The sequence below is a fragment of the Lolium perenne genome, chromosome 7 (assembly GCF_019359855.2).
Source record: "Lolium perenne isolate Kyuss_39 chromosome 7, Kyuss_2.0, whole genome shotgun sequence".
Lineage (NCBI taxonomy): Eukaryota > Viridiplantae > Streptophyta > Magnoliopsida > Poales > Poaceae > Lolium > Lolium perenne.
In genome coordinates this window covers 20,289,427-20,307,570 of record NC_067250.2, presented here as the reverse complement: position 1 = coordinate 20,307,570, position 18,144 = coordinate 20,289,427, and the positions used below count along the sequence as shown (strand labels likewise).

General features: G+C 46.8%; 3 protein-coding genes across 3 annotated transcripts; 1 reads left to right on the top strand and 2 right to left on the bottom strand.

Annotated features, from left to right (window-relative positions):
• Nucleotides 1-1,339: 1,339 nt before the first annotated feature.
• Nucleotides 1,340-2,502, top strand: LOC127313650 (ethylene-responsive transcription factor CRF4-like). The gene has a single exon (XM_051344130.2). It carries the CDS (start codon nt 1,366-1,368, stop codon nt 2,335-2,337), a length of 972 nt encoding a protein of 323 aa, XP_051200090.1. The 5' UTR covers nt 1,340-1,365; the 3' UTR covers nt 2,338-2,502.
• Nucleotides 2,503-3,520: 1,018 nt separating this feature from the next.
• LOC127311212 (uncharacterized) lies at nt 3,521-5,514 on the bottom strand. Its single transcript, XM_051341591.1, has 2 exons — nt 4,936-5,514; nt 3,521-4,834 (listed from the first exon to the last, which is right to left on the bottom strand). The coding sequence occupies exons 1-2, from the start codon at nt 5,279-5,281 to the stop codon at nt 3,726-3,728; spliced, it is 1,455 nt and encodes a 484-aa protein (XP_051197551.1). The 5' UTR covers nt 5,282-5,514; the 3' UTR covers nt 3,521-3,725.
• Nucleotides 5,515-5,843: 329 nt separating this feature from the next.
• On the bottom strand, nt 5,844-12,923 carry LOC127311211 (starch synthase 1, chloroplastic/amyloplastic). The gene is made up of 15 exons (XM_051341590.2): nt 12,315-12,923; nt 10,929-11,284; nt 9,973-10,050; nt 9,764-9,888; nt 9,072-9,153; nt 8,807-8,980; nt 8,627-8,708; nt 8,439-8,530; nt 8,262-8,324; nt 8,092-8,181; nt 7,255-7,379; nt 7,055-7,163; nt 6,917-6,969; nt 6,737-6,776; nt 5,844-6,421 (listed from the first exon to the last, which is right to left on the bottom strand). Exons 1-15 carry the CDS (start codon nt 12,613-12,615, stop codon nt 6,263-6,265), a joined length of 1,929 nt encoding a protein of 642 aa, XP_051197550.1. The 5' UTR covers nt 12,616-12,923; the 3' UTR covers nt 5,844-6,262.
• Between the last annotated feature and the right edge of the window lie 5,221 nt (nt 12,924-18,144).

Here is an 18,144-nt window from a genome sequence, read left to right as displayed (position 1 = left end):
TTTTGTAACATATTTGTCAAACACAGTGCATGACTCAAACACATAAAGTTTGGCACTTTTGTATGGGATGGTCATGCATGCTATGACTGGTCTAATATGCACAACTTTTCGTTTTTAGCCATGCGATGTGTTTTGGCAAATGTGCACAAAATTATAATGGTATCTAGCAAAGATACAGTGAAGCGGTGTGGCAAAAGTAAAATAACGGTATCTGCAGCAAATTTTTCCTCAAACTAAAATTACAGAAGAATTTTCATTGATATCTACAAAATCAGAGTTATATGTACTTATGATTGGCCTACACGAGATCACAGTTATATGTACTCCCTCCGTCTACAAATAAGTGTACTTCTAGCTTTTGTACTAAGTCAAACATTTTAAGTTTTGACCAACCGTGAAAAAAAAGCAGAAACATATATAATAAGATTTTGGTATAATTTGAAACTACATTTCAAAACGAATCTCGGGATACTAAATTAGTGTCATAAATGCTACTACTTTTCTCTATATATTTGGTCAAAGTTAAAGAGTTTGACTAAACACAAAACTTAGATGTACACTTATTCGCGGACGTTTGTCTGGTATTTTTACTACTCCTACTCAGTCAGGTCATGTACGCATGTGACGACCGCCTTGTACACATGCATAGAAATTGACTGTGGGATGGTTCGTTGGATCGATGTATATATATAGGCGGAGGAAAATACGGTCGATCGAGGAGATAGCGGAGACCATCCGGTAGAGATCTCGAACGATCTTGTTTTCCCAAAACAAAAAAAAACTTGACCGCCCCGGCCGGGAGTATTTAATCTGATACATCATCGGCCATCACAGAAGGCAAAGAGATATACACGTAAGTAAACGAATGAACTATGGGCCAGACCCCACTTGTCATGCACACGTACGTAGCTTGCGCTTTAGTTTGGCAAGAACACGCTGGTTTTGGCAGGCGCGCGATTCACTCCAAATAAAACAAGATCTCAGAAATCCGTCTGTTAAACTGTTGCCTATTACGGTGGAGATCTTCCGTTAAACGGGAGTCTTCTCCCCTTCCAAAAGGTTTGGACGCGAGACTCTCTCTCTCCCCCCTCCCCCGGCCTCTTCTTCATCTTCCTTCTCGGGCCAATCTCTCGGTTCTTTCTCTCACAATACTACCATTTCCCATCTACAAATCTATCTAACCTCAGTTCCTCACTCTCTCTCGATCTCTACACAAAGGTAATCATGGATGCATAATTTTGCTGCTCACTACGTTCCACCCCTTCAACTGATCTTATTCTCCTCGCATGTTTTGACCATCTCTCTGGTTGTGTGTTCGTGTGTTGTTCAGTAATTTGATCGATCGATCGGTGGAGAAGCTCTGCAATGGTGGAAGTAGTTGGGACCGGAGGAAAAATAGCGAGGCAGGGCATCAAAAAAGAAGCTGAAGCGTCCATGTCTGTGGGGCTACCGAGACTGATCCGCATCTCTTGCGTTGATCGCGACGCGACGGACTCCTCCGGTGATGACTCGCCGCGGCTGGTGGCCCGTCGATATGTGGAGGAAGTCCGCATCGAGCAGCAGCCGAGGACAACAGCGTCGCCGCCGGCAGCTCCTTGCCACGGAGGTGATGTCCTAGGCACCAAGAGGAAACACGGTGGTATGGACGCGGCAGAGGAACGTAAGTACCGTGGGGTGCGGAAGCGGCCGTGGGGCAAGTACGCCGCCGAGATCCGCGATCCGAACAAGGCCGCGCGGGTGTGGCTTGGCACCTTCGACACCGCCGAGGAGGCTGCCAGGGTGTACGACAGCGCCGCACTCCGGCTCCGCGGGCCTTCAGCGACAACAAACTTCCCTGCCCCGTCGTCGCCTTCTGCCGCCATGGCCGACATCGACCGTGATGCCAACAACCTCCTCGCCTCCTCCTCCGAGGAGTCCAGCGACGAGTCACAGCATGTCGGCTCACCTGTCTCCGTCCTCCGGACGCCGGCCGAGACGGCGACGACCATCGCCAATGGCGGTAAGCTCGATGAGATGGCTGATCCCCTGAGTTCGACTATGAATCTTTCGCCCGACAGATTGCTCCAAGAGGAGGCGTACTGCGACGGTGGCGGAGTGTTCTCTCCATTCTGCGGCGCCGAGGTGATTGTACCGCCGGAGGACGAAGACTGCATGTTCCCTGGTCTCTCATTCGCTGCGCCGCGGATCCTTGACCACGATGACTACCCAATATCGTCGCACCTTGAGTACCACTCCGCCGCCGAGCCGGTGAGCTTGCTGGACCTGGGAGAGCTGCCGATGTGGCAAGAAGTGGACTCCTTCTTCAGTGATCAGGCCTTGTTGTCTGCCTTGCTATGAAGCAATTTTTTGTCGTAATATTTTCGTGTGTCGTCATGTCTTTCAATAGTATATAGTGCGTGCATGCCCAAATTTACTGTATGTGACGGCATGTCATTATTTGTGAGCAAACGCCAAAAGTGAGTGTTCCTGTTGCCGTGTCGAATGTTCCACTATGTTTGAATTTGTCGAGGTCTGATCTTGTTCAGGCCTATTTGGTCAAAGTCAGTAATTCATGTTTTTGTGTGTTTCCTTCCGTTTTAATTCATGAACTTTTTTATACTTTGCACGAAGTTGCTACTGTATTTTGCTCTTATGTGTTACAATTGCATCTTGCCCAGGTGACTATCAGCTGCAATTGACCTCATGCATTATATGCATTGTTGTAAAAATAGTGCTGAAATTTTCTAGAAAATCGTTTCCTTTTTGTTTCAAGAAGATGAAATTTGTGAATTTTTTAGAATTCGACAGTTGTGAAACCTTGCTTAAATGCCCTGCACGTTGGAATTTATGAATCTGTTTTACGTTATCTGAAATATGGAATTTCTGGAACTTGTTCTTCAAAATTAATGAATATTTGGCAGAAAAGGCCCCCTTGAAAATCTGAAATCTGGTCTTGCAAAAAATTTGTTGCTTGCCTTTTTGAATTTTTCTTTCTTATCGCTGATTTATGAATTGTGCCATGCACCCTATGTCAGGTGCTCCCTTAGAACAGATATCGTAAACCAATACGTTAAAACACTTTTTGTACATGTGGTGCGCCCTAGGCCGCACCCTCACCACCATGGGCTGCCAAGCCCCCCCCCCCCCCCTCCCGCTGCCTGGCGCTGCACCATCGCCCACCCGATCTACATTGTGCTTCAGCCCACCCTGCGGCCGGCCTTGGCATCTGCGGCGAGGTTGAGCACGGAGGCAATGATGTCGGCGTTGGGCAGAACAGGGCTTGGCCGATGGGCTCCTGGTGCTTGGAGCGATGGAACAACGACAACTTGGTTGAACGGAATGAACGGACCGAGGAGACATGCGGTGCTGGGACTGACCGAGGCACCCGGAAAGCAGCCAGAGTTTGACCAAAGTCGGAGGATATGAGCTTGCTTGTTTTAACGCTTACCTTGAAAAATTTACGCGTTGACCAAGTTTACGAAAATGAATGAACACATTGTTCATGCACCGGAAGGATGCACCGTGATGGAAACGAAGGAGGTAGATGCAGATGTGACCGCCAGGAAGCTCCTGAGCGGCTATCCGCCAATTAGCACATCACATTTCCATAAGACACGCCCCTTTATACCGGTCAAATTGTACAAGTTTGTACAGTCGTCTCTTCGATGACTAATGAATACGTAGTACGTAGTACACGCATATCTAGCTTGCACAGTCTTTGTCAATTAGCTGCAGTTGGCTTTGGATCAGCCCCGGTTCCTCCTCGCGGCAACAATGGCAACCACAGAGACGGCGGCGACCGACGATGCCCAGATGACGCCGGGGCGGTAGCGCACGAGGAAGTTCTGCATCCTCTTGTCGTGGAACTGCCTCACCTTCTCGATCTGCACGTCCATGGCCATGAACACCGACGGGTAGGTCGCGTAGCCATCGATCTTCTTGACCAGCTGGTGCACCTCGGCGCCGGACGTCCCGCCGCCGCGCACGGCGCCGGCGCGGCGGAGGATCCTGGTATCGGCCGCGTCCTCGACTAGCTCGTTCATCATCTGGAAGTAGCGCGTCACGGGTTTGCTCTGCTCCTCGTACTCCCGCGCCAGCAGGTTCCTCGCCACCGTGGCAAGCTTGAAGTCGTAGACCAGCGCCGGCAGCCGCAGCCTAGCCGACGTCTCGTCGAATTCCACCGCCGCGCGGCCGTCCTCGCCTGGCGCGATCCGCACGCCGGACCGGTTCAGCTCCCTGGCCGTCGGCATGCGGGACGTCTTGCCGCCGCCTGTCCCCTTCTCCGATGCCGCGCGCGGCACCACCGGCACCACGCTGTCGTGCAAGAAGTCCAGGAGCGTGCGCGCCGCCGTCTCGGGGTTGTCGGCGACGTTGTCGAGCTGCTGGCCGTCGGCCACCTTAGGCGGCGCCGCGGCCGCTGGCAGCTGCTTGCTGAAGAATGGCGAGTAGTACCAGCAGAAGGGGCGGACGACGTCGTCGAAGAACGTGGCGCGTGTGAAGCCCAGCTTGTACCCCTCGAGGAACTTCTTGAGATCCTCGAACTCGCTGGACGGGGCGGCGGCGATGCCGCGGATGGCGTCCTCGACGTGGTCGACCACGTCGAGCAGGAGCTTGAGCGGGAGCTGGTTCTCCAGCTTGATCACGTCCGTGACGATGTCCTGCATGTGCGTGGACTTGAACCCCTCATCGACGGCGTCGCGGCTGATGCCGGCGGCCGCCTTGGACAGCCTCCGAAGGAAGCCGACGACGAGGAAGATGGCGTCGATCACCCGCTTGTTGTCGTCCGAGCCTTCTTCGTCGGGGAGGTCCGCCGGCTTCCCTAGCTGATTTACGCCAACATTTTGGGCGGTGACGACTGAACATCGCATCAGATTAAGAGTTGGACCAAGAACGTTACCGAAAATGATCGAGCAAGCAGGCGCAATGTCTGGTTAAATTTCTGGAAATGAAACGTACCATTTGATGAAGCTCCTGAAGTAGCTTCCAGCATTTCCTTGAGCGCATCAGAAACCGCGGTAGATATCTTGGTCTGAGGCGTCTGACCGGCGTGGATGCGGGAGCGGCAATCGTCGGCGAGGCGGAGGAGGAGGCTGGTGGCGACGGGCTTGGCCCCGTCGTTGACGTGGAGGCCGGTGATGGACTCGTAGACGACCGCCGCTTTCACCCAGAGGCTGTTGCGGCGGTCGATGCCGCTGCCGCCGTCGCGTGCGAAGAAGACGCTGCGTGGCACGAACTCCGACGGGTTCTCCGCCCGCATCCGCCCGTAGGCCGCCGACTCCAGCATCGTCTCCGACGGCGCCATGGATACAAGCTATGTGCGCTTCTGTTCGGTGTTTTGCACGTCGTGTGTTGTCTACCTGTTTGGTGTGGACAGTTTGTAGATGGCTAGAGTTCAAGCGCGAAGGGGAAATTTATAATCCTCCTCCTAGTAAAAATTCCTTTCGTGACATGATTTCCACTGCCGCGAGTGTGTTGCCTACATGTGTCTGTGAATACTCAAAGAGGACCACGAGATAAAGTGACCTGAGATGTGTAAGAATAGGCCCTGGACACGTAATCTGGTCGTGTGATCGCAGAGGCAAGGAATCCAGGTTGTTCATGTGCAACGAGGAAGGATCGATTCCTAGTTGACATGACCGTCGAGGTTTCTTGTTGGGCCTATACAGGTTACTCAACAAATGAAACATGAGGATAAATCACGGCAAGCATAAAGCAGCTTGTTTACATGCCATGCAATCCAACCCCCGGCCATGCCCGTCAACACAAGGCACAACTGACCTGGCGCACCGTCTCCTCCTGCCTTGAATTGGATGGTTCACAATCACTACTCGGCAGGTCAGCATCACCAGGACAGAATTACGCAGTTCTCCAATCAAATCAAAATTTATCAGCTAGGGACAACATACAGAGGCAACAAAGTTAACTAAAACTAAAGAGCGACCAGTTAATTTCTGATTTTGGCTGCAACACTGAGAGGCTGCCCGCATGGTGCCAACCATGTGAAGTCAAGTGCAACACCAACATCTCCCAGCAGCATCCTCTTATTCTTCAGAACCATAGCTGTCATTCACCCGAAGCAGTCACCCACAGACAACTCGTTTACTGCGAACCGGCCAAGCAGCAGGCAGAGGGCTAACCTGAATGGCCGTTTGCGTCTTTCTACTGTCACATGACCGCATCCCATGTAATGTACAGGGTATCTTTCCAGTTTCCACGCCGCGGAAGAATAGGGATCATGTCTTCAGAGTTCAAAGAGAGAACCACTTCGGACTCCGAATCGCGTTTACATCACATAGGGTTGATCCACGAAGGCCCACTCAAAGATCTGCTCGTACTGTTCGGCGGCATGGTCCCATGTATGGTCTTTCGACATGCCACGCTTCATCAGCCCCTCCCAAGAGGGCTTGTGCTCCCTGTATGTTGTCATTGCAGTTCGCAATGCCTGCACGATAGTAGGTATCAAAGCGTTAAAACAATAAAGCATATGGCTGTATAACGGAATAACTAACATTGGCTGGTTACACAAATCATAGAAACCAAAACGTCAGTCTGGCCCACATTGGAGAATCAAAGCATGATATAAATTAATTGTAGGAGAATTAGCAGAACTGAACCAACACGACTAGGTGAAATGGACTCGACAATTGCGGGTTGACAAAGTGAGTTCATCGTTGCCAGGTTAATTGCAAGAGGCACTAATATAAGGCATGTACCAGGATCCATCCTATAACCGGAAAAAAATTTAACAGACACTTACCCACAACATTTTTTCCACTGTTAATGGTGAGAATGCCCACCTGCAAAATATAGTGCAGTAACACTTAATCATCACGACTTCAGAGATTTAGGGAGCAACGTACCAAAAATAGCATAACCATTAAACTTATTCCAGAAAAAAAAAAGCACTGGAAGTAAGCCAAAATTGAGCGGCACTCACCCTGTACCCTCCTCTCCTTTTTCACCAAAAGGGTTAAACGTCTCGACAGTATCCTGTTGAATACCCAAAACAATGAGAACATTTTGCATGGGAGCCAAGATAAGTACACATTTTTACTTTAAAGAACAGTTGTCTTACTCGGAGGCCCCCAGTTCCATGAACGACAGGAACTGTACCATATTGCATCGCATATAGCTGATTGAGACCGCAAGGTTCGAATCTGGACGGCATTAACAGGATATCGCAACTGTACAAAGGAGAGACATCAGCATCCTAAATATAGTAGTACAATATTCTATACGTCGGCAGAAAATTTTATCAATCAGTGCATTGCATACCCTGCAGTTATTCTGTGAGAAACTGGAACACTAAATCCAACCCATCCACGGAATTTGTCCTTGTAGCTTGACTCGGTGGATCTCATCCAGCCTTCGAAAGCTGGATCCCCAGATCCAAGCATGACCTGTAAAAATAAGAAAACATATAACTGATCGACTGGTTCTAGTAGTTGGCTATAAACTGCTAAAACCACCTTGTGTCCAGCTTTTCTTAGTCTTTAGCTGAATGTTGAAATAACAGATATTAGAACAACAGCTGAATGGCCGCAGTTCACTAAGCCAATTGCTTGTATTTGTATGTCTTTTGCGGGCACATCAGATGGCCAAGCAGGTAGTCCAGCTATACTGGCAGTGCATGTTCAGTACTACAGATAAATTTACTGCTTCCATCGCTGTTTTACAACTTGAAGTCGTGTTTTACCGAATACTACCTCTGTTCCAATGAATAAGGCCTATATTGAAAAGTCAAACCATGTAAAGTTTGACTAGGTTTTTACAAAAAATTATTAACATGCAAAATATAAAGTCAATATCATTAGATATATCATGAAATATATTTTCATATGATATTTACATAATATCATATTTGTTGATAGATTTTCTGAAAGTTCGGTCAAACTTTACTTGGCTTGACTTTTCAAAAAAAATATAAGACTTATTCGTTGGAACGGAGGGAGTAGCATTAAAATATTCACTGGAATCAAACACTGATCTCATATTTGTAATGATTATTCAAGCTACCAACCTATATTGATATGCCTTGTTTATACTACCATAGTACCATATTCGAAACTCTTTGTTCACGCTATAGGCTCAACCAAATGAATCAGGACTTACGAACTGGACGTCTTCCCTCATGAGATCTGGAATGGCCATTTTAATGAGATCAATGCCTTTCTGGTAGTCCAATCTTCCAATAAAGCCAATCTGTGAATCAAGCTAATGAGATAATGCGCAAAAAATGTTTGAGAGAGTATTTTTGAAGTTCTTAGGCGTTGGTATCTAACCAGAGGAACATCAGCCCTTACAGGCAAACCCAGCTCCTTCTGCAATTCAGCTTTACATTTGGCCTATCACAAGTATGCCAAGCCACAAAGGGTTTATGGTTAGTCAGTGAGAAAATCATGGAAGCTACGAAGAAAAACTAGACCACATATACATGCTGTAGAGAACTATCCACATACCTTTCCAGAGAGATCATCAACAGTATAATGATAAGGGAGACACTTGTCTGTGGTGGGATTCCAGTCATTAATGTCAATTCCATTGACAATTCCTGTATACAAAGAGATCAAACTGAAATTATTCTAGCAATCCATCCATCTGTTCAAAGAAGATTATGAAGAAAATGAGTTGACCCAAATATAGGTACCATTCAATACACTTTTCCGGGAACTTAAGAGCTCATTGAGGCCCTGTCCACCTTCAGCAGTAGTGACCTCCCATGAATAACCCTGCAAATTAAACATTAAATGGTTTCTCAACTGGCTGAAAGACAGAGCGCTGGACTTGAAGAACATCTCGCAAAAAATGGAAAGTATAAGCAGTTCACCTGACTGACAGTCACAATTCGATCTGCTGTCACAACTGCACCTTTCAAAAAGTTTACCGCCTCACCCTTGTCAAGGGCATGCCTCCTTGCCCATTCTGGAAATACCCATTCTAAAGCTCCATACCATTCAGGTGGCAACCCAAGATCAGGATATGTACTTGCAGGCTCCACACCCTAATGACATTGAAAGAACATATGGTTTGATCATAAGAGTTAACTGACTTACAAAACCTTGTACAGATATTGAAAAGTGATAGACCCAAACCTGATGTGCTAAATTATGTATGACAAGCGTGCTGCGGGAATCTCTGTAAACACCATACGGTCTATATTTTGCAGCAAGAAGGCTGAATAAAAAAAATAGTGAAGTCATAATAAAGAACAATTTAACAGCCAGCACTGAAGCGAAAACAGGAAACATAAAATGGCAAGCGGCACAACACGAAAGTAGAAAATATCTAAGAGTGACACTGGGGCAAGATAAGGCAGCTAAATGACGTAAAGCAGCTACAATTAATACCCTGAGCATTGTGAACAGGAAGAGGTAGCATCTAAACATCCTAAACCATTTTCAGGACTCGTATAGTGGAACAAAATGCACTGAAACCATGAACCCTCACATTGTCCTAATTCCTACAAACACATTCATCATGATCTTGGTTGAGCCTTGAACGCTACTTTTATAGGTATATAACAGAAATATATGGTGCTAAAGCCATCAAAACATTGGAAGGGAATTTTCAGAATAGCTACTAACAAGTGAAGTACAAAGCTGAACTTGTAAAATTTCAGAGCACATTATCTTTGCCACAATAAATTGTTGATTAAATCCAAAAATGATTGGTTGATGAAATCCTTAGAAATGTTTAATTCACTAATTTAGACTTCATAAGCATAAGAACGAAAATGGGAAAATCATAAAAGAAATGTAGAGAAAGAAGTAGCATATAAACATACACTGGCACAAGGCTGGCATGCCAATCGTTCACAACAAACATGCAACTCTGTCCATAGATATATCCTCCCAATTCAAGGATGAGTGGGGCCTCACATGCAGCATAGCAAAGGAGTGTGTATCTGAACTGCATGTATAGAGCAGCCAGTCAATTTATATGATACAACTTCCGACTTGATCAAATTGTGAGCTCAGCGTAGCAGTGTATTACCTGATTATCACCGAAAGCACCAAAATTATCTCCATACAAACTTCCTGGTCTATGATATGATGGATGATCAACAAACACCTGAACAATTCCGACAATTGCCATGAAAACAAAAAAGAAGCTAAAATAAAAGAAAAACATTAGGCAATCACGGGTTACAGACGGCACTCTTGTAAAGAACAAAAAAAAAAAGTATTACTGGACAAAATTATACCCAGATGATACGTCTACCAAAAACTACTGTCTGAAAGTGCCGTAATGTCTTATACAGATCCTTGTTCCTTAACCCGTAGCATCTAGTGTAATCTTCATTTGGTAATACAACGACAATAATTGGCGGTGCCATCATTCACAAGCCCCCTCGCCTTTTGTGCCGCCACCTTGGCATGTCTTTTTAGTCCTTTTGCCCTTGTTAGTTCTTTGTAAATAGCTTGGTTGCTTTCTATCCATATGAACGGCAGAGACCCTGCTTTGTCCCCAAAAAAGCTTAATTTCATATATTTCCTCAAATCCTATACCTCTTGTTAAGGGACCAAACTGTCTTCCTTTCAAACCAATTTAAACAATAATGGTGCACCGAAGGCACAGAAGTGGCACGACTAATGTCAAGATAATTGCATACTCTAAGTGCGATTGAGAGAATAATATTAGTGCTTAAAATCCTATCTGCAAGCTGTGGGGTCAGCGAACTTAAGATAAAATAAGTTAACTGTAGTTTATTTTTTTCAAATTCTATGTATTAGTCTCCAGGAGTTAAAAATACTGACACCACAAATACTGGGCACAAAAGCATGTTATATTTTTCATGGATGTGTTGACCTTCATGCACAGGAGTACGAGGCAAATAACAAGAATGGAAAACATAGGAGTATATGTCTTTGTGGGCCAAAAGGAAGTGTAAACAAGGCTAGACAGTAGTTACAGTTGAACAGAAAATAATAAGATGATTGTATACCCACCCAATCAACGGAGTCTCTATACTCATGGAAAAATGTAACTTCATGTGATCCGCCAAAGCATGGAATCTTAATGTGCTTCCCAGTGTAAAACGCCTTTGCGTAATTTTTATCGGAGGACCCATTCAAGTATCTTGGCATTACAACCATCACACGGTGACCACGAGCAGCAAGGGCGATTGGCAGTGAACCACAAACATCTCCTAGCCCCCCTGACTTTGCATAAGGAGCAGCTTCGCCAGTTACGAACACGATGCTGCGTGTAACTTTAGCTGGGGTTTGCTCCTTTGCATCCATGATCTCAGAATCCTGCTCACTTACAACAACAACTGTTCTGTCGACGGAGTCCTCGTCGATCCCTGCTTGCAAAGTGGAACATATATGTAAGATATTGTTGAAGACCAGAGTGAGAGCACAGGTATTAGCAGAAGATGATTAAGTGGCAGATGCTCGTACTCTTTAAACATTCTAATTCTAGTTTGTTAAACAACAGTTTAGCAATAATAAAATCGGTGCAACCTACATTCTGTTCTCAGCTAGATGACAAATCTAATAATTTAAAAAATAAACAGTAAGCAGCAGGCAATCAAAGAATGCAACAGAGGGTGAGCTTGTCTAGTGATCGAGCAAAGCACCTATGGTCCCAACTTCCCAGGTGCCCATGTGACTGACTAGGTGCATATGGGCCTCCCATGGAGAAGATAATTCACTGGAAACAAGGCTTCCGAGACTACTCAAGGGTGAAGGCTCATTCTAGTTCCTGTAATATAAAACGGAAGCTGTGCATTCTCGGTTATAAAAAAAACGGTGCTCATTTCATTTCCAGTAAAATCAGTTTAGTGCTGATAATGTAGTGTTGGGATGGCTATTAAGCATTTGAATCCAGTTAAGATCTCGCATTGCAGGAAGCAATCAATCGTAAGAAAAGACAAAGTCGTCAATTTTAACCCATTTCCAACATCTGATCTCTGTGCACCTGGCCTAGTCTCTTGACTCTTCTTCCTACTAGTAGTAGTAAATTATTAGGATATATCTCAGTGATGGTATGTCTGGTCGGGGCCCAACCATGTGCTCTAGCCCCGAAACCTGGGCGGTGCGCCGCTTTCACATCGACACGCCACCCCAATCCTCTCCCGATCCGATAAAATGTCCTGGGAAAATAAATCTAGTATTGTTGTGGCGGCATCGCGCACGATTTCTACGGTGCTGGTGAACCTGTACGTTTGATGAATGAATAGCAGCCATTCCTCCGCGCCAAAAAAGAAAAAATAGCGGCCATTCCCGACGGAGTTGATCCTATAGAATATTCGTCCGGAATAAAATTGACGGAAAGTGCGCACGGTTTGGGCACACGACACGATTTGCGTGATCTGAGGACGAACCGCGTACCTTCGAGCTGGAGCTCGGGTTCGAGGTCCCCCACGCCGGCGTCCGGCACGGTCGTGGGCGTCGGGGCGGGCGGCGCGAGGAGGCCGGGCACGAGCGGCGGAGCCAGCTGCTGGGCCGGGGAATGCAGCGGGCGCGACGCGGGGCCCTCCCTGCTGAGCTCGGCGACGCAGCGCCTGCGCACGAGCTGGAGGAGGCGCGGGCGGGCGTGGCAGGCCCTGGCCCTGGCCGGATCGGCGCGGCGGCGCGGGGCCGTCGCGGCGGAGGGCGCGAGGCACGCGGCGCCGACGCCCGGCGTCGCCATGGGGGTGGCCCGCGAGTAGGAGGGGCAGACGGAGACGGAGACGCGGCCGGTGGAGTGGATCGCCCAGGTCGGTGCCGGGAAGGACTGGGTCTGTGCTGTCCTCGTGCGGTGGTGCGGCGGTGCGCGGTTCCCGGGGCGGGGTTTAACTAGGCGGGCAGCAAAAGCGGATCGGGGTTTGCGATTTTGCTTGGCCTGCTCGCCGGTGCCAGGCTGCGCTCAGGAACGGGCGGAGCGAGCTGTGTGCCTCACCCGTGTGATGTGGAGTGGAGTGGGGTGCTGGTGACGGACGGACGAAAGCGCAGCGGTTTCCAGTGGCTGTGTGCGGTCCATGGCGTATCTAGGGGTGGCGCCGCCTTCGCTGTCACCCTCTCACTGCTTGCTCATGCGCAGGCCGTGATGTTTTTCTTTCTTTTTTGCGTGGCCTAAGAAAAATGCATGCTCCACGTTTTGATGACCAAATGTGCATCTGTTTCTTTTTGTTTGGAGTTACTACTTCCGTGGCGTGGCCGACATGCATAGCACAGTGCTGTCCCCGAGCCAAGCTTGGCCGTCCAAAATTGTCAAAAGTATAATTTGGTTTTTATTGGGGCCGTGCTAAGCGGCTCCCAGACCCGGGTCCTTCCTTGTCAGACCGGCCACCTCTTCTGGTCCTACGATCCACCTTCCAGCCCCCTTCCAACCCTTCTTTGTTGCATTGACGTAAACGGATAATTTGATCGCGGCAACACGAAACAAAACAAAATAGATGCAAGCTTCTCACTCTCACGCGGAGGGGAGGGCGACGAAGGTGGGGGTGCGTAATGCAACGGCGCACCATGCATCAGGCGACGACACTAGGGATGGAGCACATTCACGGATCCATCCTACCCCCTCCACCACCGGTCATCCTCACCACCTAAGACCCAACCCCCCATTGTTGCTTCGAGCCCTGCTTCAAATCCTGGTCCACACCGGCGACACGCCTCCGATTCGGCGAGCGGCGGCGCCGGAGAATCCCTCAAATGCCGATGAAGAAGCCGGGGATGAAATCTCTTCGCAACTTGGTGTGCCTTTTTTTTGGCATGGTATGTTGGTATTCACTGATCTTCAACCAGACAAACAAGTCTACAACGGTTATTCCTTCAAAACTGGTTTTGGCATACGCGTTGGAAACACCACATAGTCGAGCATGTGGTGCTCCAAAGGATACAATTCGGAACTTGGTTTTCGAGTGCGTGTGCATACTGGAAAACCTGCTGAGGAAGCACAAGGCTCGCGAAGCAAAACAAGCATTGCTGCGAATGAATGGTATGCTACAATTGATATGAGTGGTTTCAGTTCACATAAATTAAAGGACGCGAGGCAACAAAACTGGGTGGTGTGACATGATTACAAGCTGGGTGGTGGAATGTCGCAGGTTTCAAAGAGGAGAACATACACATCCAATGATGAAACAGATTAGTGGACACAAATACTACCTATTACATATTTACATAGGAAAACAACAGAGGACTTTCAGTTCCTACAAACCCTGCACAATAAAAACATTAGTACAACTCAGATAATATGCATGATCCTCTTTTTATATCATATCCATTTTTTAGAAGAAAGGGCATAGCCCTGGTTCCATTTCTGAAACCAGATAATTAAAAAGTTTTACAAGTCATTCATCTTTTCAGTACTTTTCCTCCAACCCCTACACATTACTACACATGAGTATTTCCAAAACATAGAGCACCAGGGGAAACACATCTAAACATATCACTAGTGCTAAAACCCAGCTCAGTAATCCAGGAATGTCAACAAATTTTCACTGCCTAGGCAAGACCCAAAACCCATCACCATCTCCAACCATCATCAATGCATATGTTTTGTTTCAAGGTCCTCGCTAGGTCCGCAGTTGTGATTTCTAGAGGCTCACCAGCACCACGATTCTGGTTTAGGACACACACCTCCAGCTTAGTTCTTGCTTTCCTCTCAGGGGTACCAGGTTCCGACCACAATAGTAGAGGTGGAGCCCGAGCAAAATCCTCCAATTGGCTCACTATTGCCATCAACCTTCCTTGTTCTTCCGCTTTGACCAGAACACTCCATTGAGCAAGGGTGTAAGACACCTTCCTCCATAGTACTTGCATACCCACCCAAAGTGTTTGATTGAACACCATATCATTTCTAGCTAGCCAAATAATTCTTAGAATAGCAGCATTAACCATGTAGTCAATAGGTTCTTCTTCCTCTTATTCCATAAGTCAGAAATATCAACTAGAATTGAGGATGGGGAGTTAATACTCAACACCCTCTTGATACCAACCACATATTGGAAGCAACAACACAATCAAAAAATAGATGTTGACAAGTTTCAATTTCATTGCAGAAGACATAGGTAAAGTCATCTACTCGTTGTCTTTTGACCAAATTATCTCTAGTGATGTCCCCGAGCCAAGCTGGGCCGTCCAAAATTGTCAAAAGTATAATTTGGTTTTTATTGGCCGTGCTAAGCGACCCTGGCACTCCTTCGTTGTTCGATCGGCCACTTCTTCTGGCCCTAGGATCCCCCTTCCCAACCCCCTTCCAACCCTTCTTTGTTGCATTGACGCAAACGACCAATTTGATCGCGTCAACACGAAAAAAAAATAGATGCAAGCTTCTCACTCAAACGCGGAGGGGAGGGCGACGAAGGTGGGGATGCGTAAAGCAACGTAGCGCCATGTATCAGGCGACGACACTAGGGATGACGCACAGTCTCAGATCCATCCTACCCCCTCCACCACTGGTCATCCCCACCACCGAGACCCCCCCCCCCCCCAATTGTTGCTTCAAGCCCTGCTTCAAATCCTGGTCCACACCGGCGACATGCCTCCGATTCGGCGAGCGGCGGCGCCAGAGAATCCCTCAAATGCCGATGAAGAAGCCGGACATGAAATCTCTTCGCAACTTGGTGTGCCTTTTTTTGGTATGGTATGTTGGTATTCAATGATCTTCAACTAGACAAACAAGTCTACAACGGTTTTCAAAACTGGTTTTGGCATACGCGTTGGAAACACCAAATAGTCGAGCATGTGGTCCTCCAAAAGGATACAATTCAGAATTTGGTTTTCGAGTGTGTGTGCATACTGGAAAACCTGCTGATGAAGCACAAGGTTCGCGAAGCAAAACAAGCATTGCTGCGAATGGATGGTATGCTACAATTGATATGAGTGGTTCGGTTCACATAAATCAAAGGACACAAGACAACAAAACTGGGTGGTGTGACATGATTACAAGGCCCACATGCTGGTTGGAAATGAGATGGTGCGTGCAATGTCGCAGGTTTCAGAGAGGAGAACATACACACCCAATGATGAAACAGATTAGTGGACACAAATACTACATATTACATATTTTAATAAGAAAACAACAAAGAACTTTCAGTTCCTACAAACCCTGCATAATAAAAACATTAGTACAACTCAGATAATATGCATGATCCTCTTTGTATATCTTATCCATTTTTTAGAAGAAAGGGGATAGCCCTGGTTCCATTTCTGAAACCAGATCATTAAAAAGTTTTACAAGTCATTCATCTTTTCAGTACTTTTCCTCCAACCCCTACACATTACTACACATGAGTATTTCCAAAACATAGAGCACCAGGGGAAACACATCTAAACATATCACTAGTGCTAAAATCCTCACTAATCCAGGAATGTCAACAAATTCTCAATTCCTAGTTAAGACCCAAAACCCATCACCATCTCCAACCATCATCAATGCATTTGCTTTCAAGGTCCTCGCTAGGTCCGCAGTTGTGATCTTTAGAGGCTCATCAGCACCACGATTCTGGTTTAGGACACACACCTCCAGCTCAGTTCTTGCTTTCCTCTCAGGGGTCAACCAGGTTCCGACCACAATAGTAGAGGTGGAGCCCGGGCAAAATCCTCCAATTGGCTCACTATTGCCATCAACCTTCCTTGTTCTTCCGCTTTGACCAGAACACTCCATTGAGCAAGGGTGTAAGACACCTTCCTCCATAGTACCTGCATACCCACCCAAAGTGTTTGATTGAACACCATATCATTTCTAGTTAGCCAAATAATTATTAGAATAGCAGCATTAACCATGTAGTCAGTAGGTTCTTCTTCCTCTTATTCCATAAGTCAGAAATATCAACTAGAATTGAGGATGGGGAGTTAATACTCAACACCCTCTTGATACCAATTACATATTGGAAGCAACAACACAATCAAAAAATAGATGTTGACAAGTTTCAATTTCATTGCAGAAGACATAGGTAAAGTCATCTACTCGTTGTCTTTTGACCAAATTATCTCTAGTGAGGATCCTGCTGTGATCATCAACCATAAGAAGAAATGCATTTTTGGGGGAACTTTCACACTTCATACAGAATGTACATCATTCGGTAAACTTACTCTAAAATTGATAACATCATACATGGATTTTGCAGGGTTCGTAACATAGAAAACAAAAAAATTCCTACCGCGAGAACGAATAAACCAAGATCCAATTCATGAGAAAAGCCAAGATCTAATCTAGTAGATGGTAGCAATGAGATTAGATCTACATACCCTTGTATATCACTAAGCGTTAACGAGGTTGTACTAGTGGTTGATGTAATCGATCACTTGCCGCTCTCAAGAGCGAGAAGAAGATCCCTCCAGTGCTGCAATCGGACAACATCTCCGCACTCGGTCACACATACGGTGTTGATGACGATGCCATTCTCCTCGTTCCAGCGGGGAAGCGGAAGTAATAGATCCTCCTCGGAATCCTGGCAACACGATGGCGTGGTGGCGGTGGAGAAATCCTGCAGGGCTTCGCCATAGCCGTGCAAGAGGGAGGAGGATGATGGGGGCGCATAGGGTTTGGGGAGAGGAGGCTTGGGCTGCTACTTGTGCAACTCTTGGGGATCCCCTTAACCTCCTTTTATAGGTGAAAAAGGCCCTTGGGTCGTTCAAGATCTGCCCCCAAATTTTGGGAGAGTTCTGGTAGGTTTCTGTCAGCCGAAACCTACTAGAACTAGGACTATTTTGCCAAATCCGAATTTGCCTTAGGGAAAAACTCCTTAACCCTTAAGGAAAACATGGATACACCTATTATGGAACCCTCCGGACATCCTTAGACAACCCGGGTCCTCCCGGACACATCCGAAACCTTCCATAATATTCTGGACCCTTCTGATCTTTCTAGAACCTTCTAGAAGCTTCAGTCAAAACACCAAACTTTTGCCGAACCCCAAAAAATGACTTCCTATATATGAATGTTATTCTCCAGACCATTCCATACCTCCTCGTGATATCATGGATCCCTGCCGAGACTCCGAACAACATTTGAGATCCATACCATATTTCATATCTACTTAAACGACATCAACCCTTAAGTGTGTCACCATACGGTTCAGAATGATGCAGACATGATCGAGACACCTCTACGACCAATAAACAATAGCGTAACCCGGAGATCCATAATGGCTCCTACATATTCAATGATGACTTCGTGCTCGAGATAACCATGTGCATTCGTTACCGATTCCCTTTGTCGCACGATATTTCA

Excerpts from the sequence above, each read along its gene's own strand:
- LOC127313650 (XM_051344130.2), top strand. The coding sequence starts at position 1,366 with ATGGTGGAAGTAGTTGGGACCGGAGGAAAAATAGCGAGGCAGGGCATC.
- LOC127311212 (XM_051341591.1), bottom strand. The coding sequence starts at position 5,281 with ATGGCGCCGTCGGAGACGATGCTGGAGTCGGCGGCCTACGGGCGGATG. Across the intron at positions 4,835-4,935 it reads TTCAGGAGCTTCATCAAATG|TCGTCACCGCCCAAAATGTT; the intron begins GTACGTTTCATT and ends TGCGATGTTCAG.
- LOC127311211 (XM_051341590.2), bottom strand. The coding sequence starts at position 12,615 with ATGGCGACGCCGGGCGTCGGCGCCGCGTGCCTCGCGCCCTCCGCCGCG. Across the intron at positions 10,051-10,928 it reads ATAGAGACTCCGTTGATTGG|GTGTTTGTTGATCATCCATC; the intron begins GTGGGTATACAA and ends GGAATTGTTCAG. Across the intron at positions 7,164-7,254 it reads TCTCACAGAATAACTGCAGG|TTGCGATATCCTGTTAATGC; the intron begins GTATGCAATGCA and ends TCCTTTGTACAG.